The sequence below is a fragment of the Pyrus communis genome, chromosome 11 (genome assembly GCF_963583255.1).
Source record: "Pyrus communis chromosome 11, drPyrComm1.1, whole genome shotgun sequence".
Classification (NCBI taxonomy): domain Eukaryota; kingdom Viridiplantae; phylum Streptophyta; class Magnoliopsida; order Rosales; family Rosaceae; genus Pyrus; species Pyrus communis.
The window spans coordinates 2,233,448-2,237,319 of NC_084813.1; the positions used below are offsets into that span (position 1 = coordinate 2,233,448).

The 3,872-nt window shown below is 39.8% G+C and overlaps 1 protein-coding gene across 1 annotated transcript; it reads left to right on the forward strand.

Annotated features, from left to right (window-relative positions):
- LOC137707705 (F-box/kelch-repeat protein At3g06240-like) lies at positions 1 to 1,406 on the forward strand. The gene has a single exon (XM_068446609.1). It carries the CDS (start codon positions 1 to 3, stop codon positions 1,231 to 1,233), a length of 1,233 nt encoding a protein of 410 aa, XP_068302710.1. The 3' UTR covers positions 1,234 to 1,406.
- The last annotated feature ends 2,466 nt before the right edge of the window (positions 1,407 to 3,872 follow it).

Here is a 3,872-nt window from a genome sequence, read left to right on the forward strand (position 1 = left end):
ATGTCTCAGGAGCGTGGAAGTGAAGCTCCTGAAGATAGGGTGGTCGAAATCCTGTCCAGGTTGCCGCCCAAGTCTCTGATGCGTTTCAAATGCATACGCAAGTCTTGGTGCACCCTCATCAATAGTCCTCGTTTTGTGGCCAAACACCTCAACAATTCCGTGGACAACAAACTATCATCCTCCATGTGTATCCTTCTCCACCGTTCTCAGATGCCCATTTTCCCTTACGACAGTTGGAAACGAGAATTTTTCTGGTCCATGATTAATTTTTCCATTGATAGTGATGAGAGCAACCTTCATTATGATATTGAGGACCTAACTAATGTACCGTTATTGCAATGGGAAGACCATCATGAAGTAGAGATTCACGGTTATTGCAATGGGATTGTCTGTGTAACAGTAGGGGAATATTTTTTTTTGTGCAATCCAGCAACGGGGGAATTCAGTCAACTTCCCAATTCACGCCTTCTTCTACCCCTTCCTAGGGGAAAAGGAAAATTTGGATTGGAAACGACCGTTAAAGGACTGGGATTTGGCTATGATTGTAAAGCTAAAGAATACAAGGTTGTGCGAATTATAGAAAATTATGATTGTGAGTATTCAGATGGTGAAGAAACATATATTGAACATACTGCTCTTCCTCATACGGCTGAGGTATATACAACAACTGCTAACTCTTGGAAAGAGATTAAGATAAATATATCAAGTAAACTATTATCATTTTGTAGCTATCCCTATTCTTGTTCAGTGTACTTGAAAGGATTTTGTTATTGGTTGTCAAGCGATGACGAGGAATACATATGTTCATTTGATTTAGGTGATGAGATATTCGATCGGATAGAACTGCCTTCTAGGAGAGAATCTGGTTTTAAGCTTGACGGTATTTTTCTGTATAATGAATCCATCACTTATTATTGCACTAGTTACGAAGAGCGTTCCAGATTATTTGAAATATGGGTAATGGATAACTATGACGGAGTTAAGATTTCATGGACAAAACACCTAACAGCTGGACCTTTTAAAGGCATTGAGTTTCCATTGACACTTTGGAAACATGACGAGCTTCTTATGATTGCCTCCGATGGAAGAGTCACCTCTTATAATTCTAGCACTGGAAATCTCAAGTATCTTCATATTCCTGTTATTATCTATAGGAATAGGGTTATAGATTATGCGAAAAGTATTGTTCCAGTTAAGCGAGTCGAGGGCAAAGTTCCATTTTCTCCTATTTAATTTGTATGTTTGATATACTGCTTGAGTTTGCATCTTCTAATTTTTTATTTTTTATTTTGTGGCCTTTGAACTATGTCTGCTTATCATGGACTGCATTTCGTTTTTGGGCTTCTCACATTTTGTAATGCGATTAAGTGTACGATAACTATTTTTTAAAGCTAATTAATACTAAGAATTCCTTATGTTTTCATTTCTTTCTTTTAGAATTCCCTTCTTAAAAGGCTAATAACTTTTAATCATTTAACATAATCAAATTAAACCTTCTAGCTAGGCCTGCATTTGTGTCGTGTTTGTCGTATTCATGTCGTTTTTGTGACATACCAATACCTTAACTGGTTGTGTCATGTAATAAGGCATTAAAATGAATGGGTAGTATAACCCGACCCAAACTCTAGCTGTTAATATTAACGGGTAATATGACCCAACCCGTTACTCGTTAAGAAAATATATTTTAAATCAATAAATAATTAAATGAAATATGTAGTTATATGGAAGAAAAAATGGTCAATTATATTTTACTACCTCAACTTTGTGTCACATAACAATCTCATACCTTATCTTTTAAGCATTGCAATGTCATACATCAACTTAAGAATCCATTGCAATGTAATACCTCCGTTAACTTTTCTGCCAATTTTTCTATTAAATGCTGACGTGGCAGATGTGGATGCAAATTTCTGCCATCTTCTCCTTTGACAAAAATGCACTTGCAAAATAATAACACCCAAGATCAAGGCCAAGAGCTTCACGCACCCACAATGAATTGTGGGGGGGGGGGTGCTTTGGCTGAAGAATCACCGATGCCAAAGTTAGAATTTGAGAGAGAAAGTGCTTAGGAAATTTTAGGGAGAGAATGAACTTAGCTTTTTGGGGGAGAAATGTGACTATATATATGGGTATGGACGGCCCTATTTCGAGAAATAGGGACCGGCCACTTATGGTGGTTTTTAGAATATAATTGCAAGAAATATCTTGCAAATAATTTGGTAATTAATCCCAATTAGAATAGGAAAATTGGGACTTACCTTTTGAGTGTGGATTTGATGAGGAGTGATGAGAAGATTTTGAATAAATATCATTTTGATCACCTTTGACTCTTCCTTGATTTAGCCATTATTGGTCGTTGCTTGCGCGTGTGAATCCCGGTGTGCCTCGATGATAATTTTGTCTTTTTCACCCAAAAGTCCTTGCTTCGCCTCCATAATTTTCTTGATTATTTTTTGCTCCATAAATGCCCCTACACTTGTTGAGCTGCTAGCAGGAGAGGGCAACATGTGTAAAGATCTTCTATTGCTTTAGGAAACATAGGTTTGTTTCTTATTTTGATGTAGATTCCCTCTTTAATTGGAAATTAGATCTTTCTAGGGAAGGGAAATAAATCACTTCCAAAGTCTATTTAAGTCTACCTAAAGTAGATGATTAAATCAACTTCAGAGAGCAATTTATTCTACCTTACAAGAGAGAGAAAGCTAGAGGATATTTGTTCCCCTTCTAGCAATCTTTTACACTTTCCTGTGCAAAAGACTGTATTTCGTTGCTTTCTTTGTCTTCTCCATGCCGCACTGAGGTAAGAAAAAATTAATTTTCCTTATCTTCTTCTTGGATAGTGTTGTCGCAGGGCAGCTGTTGGGATGGTGCAGCACATTGGTTGGCAATGACTAGGAGTTGGCTCGGCATTGGTCGAAGATGTGTTGTGGCAAGGACCACTACTTGGCTAAAGCCAAGGGTAGTTGTGAGGCTGGGGGTGCAGATTGAGGCGCTGAGGTGTAGTGCTAGGCGAGCCATATAACTTATGTCCTTTGGGCTCTTGGACCTGACGTGGGCCAGGCCGATGATTGAGAGAAATGAAGAGATCATGGGCCTCTTGGGCTGCTAGAATGCTGGGCATACAGATTTCCTACCTGCTGATTCGAGAGAAAAAAATGAGGGAAAAGCCAATATGGGCTGAGCTGCCCTGCTGAGTACAGTGAATGACGTTGGCTGCTTAGTCTTTTTCGTCGGGAGAATGGTGGTCTGCTCTAGAGAGATAAGATAAAGAGGATCAAGGTGGGAGAATGGTGGGCTGTCGTGGAACCTACTACGAATAAAGGTGGAAAGAGGAGATTTTCCTAGCCTGCTCAAGAGATGCTGGGGGAGAAAAAAAACCGAAGACTTCATCTACTGCTCGTGAGGGTCCACTTGCTGTCGAGAGGCTTATGATTGATTTGAATTCCTTCAAGAGAAAGAAAGATAAAGCTACTAGATCTGAGCCGGTGATGCCTGCCATGCTGAATGTGGCTAGTACAATTGCTGACAGGATTACTCAGCGTAGAGATTCCGTCGTGCCTCTAGTGTCAAAATTCATGCTAAGGAATATGTTAGGAACTAAGTCTAGTTCACCTTCCGAGAGGCTTGCCACTATGAAGAGTGATAAAGTGGACTATGCTGCTAAAGTAACGCCAAAACCTACTTCCCTCGCTGCTGAGAATGATTCGCCAGCTGAGAAAGGTAAGACTGCTCGCGTGGGCAGTTGTGAGAAATCCACCAAGCATGCTTCTGGGGAGGTTGCTAAGATTTGTGTGCTCTTGAAACCAAATCTTCTTGAAGACATGGACGCATGTGCCAAGCTTGTTAATGGCGTCAAAGGCGTTGTTTGCCCA

Bases quoted from the DNA above. Each gene is read 5' to 3' on its own strand.
- LOC137707705 (XM_068446609.1), top strand. From the start codon at position 1: ATGTCTCAGGAGCGTGGAAGTGAAGCTCCTGAAGATAGGGTGGTCGAA.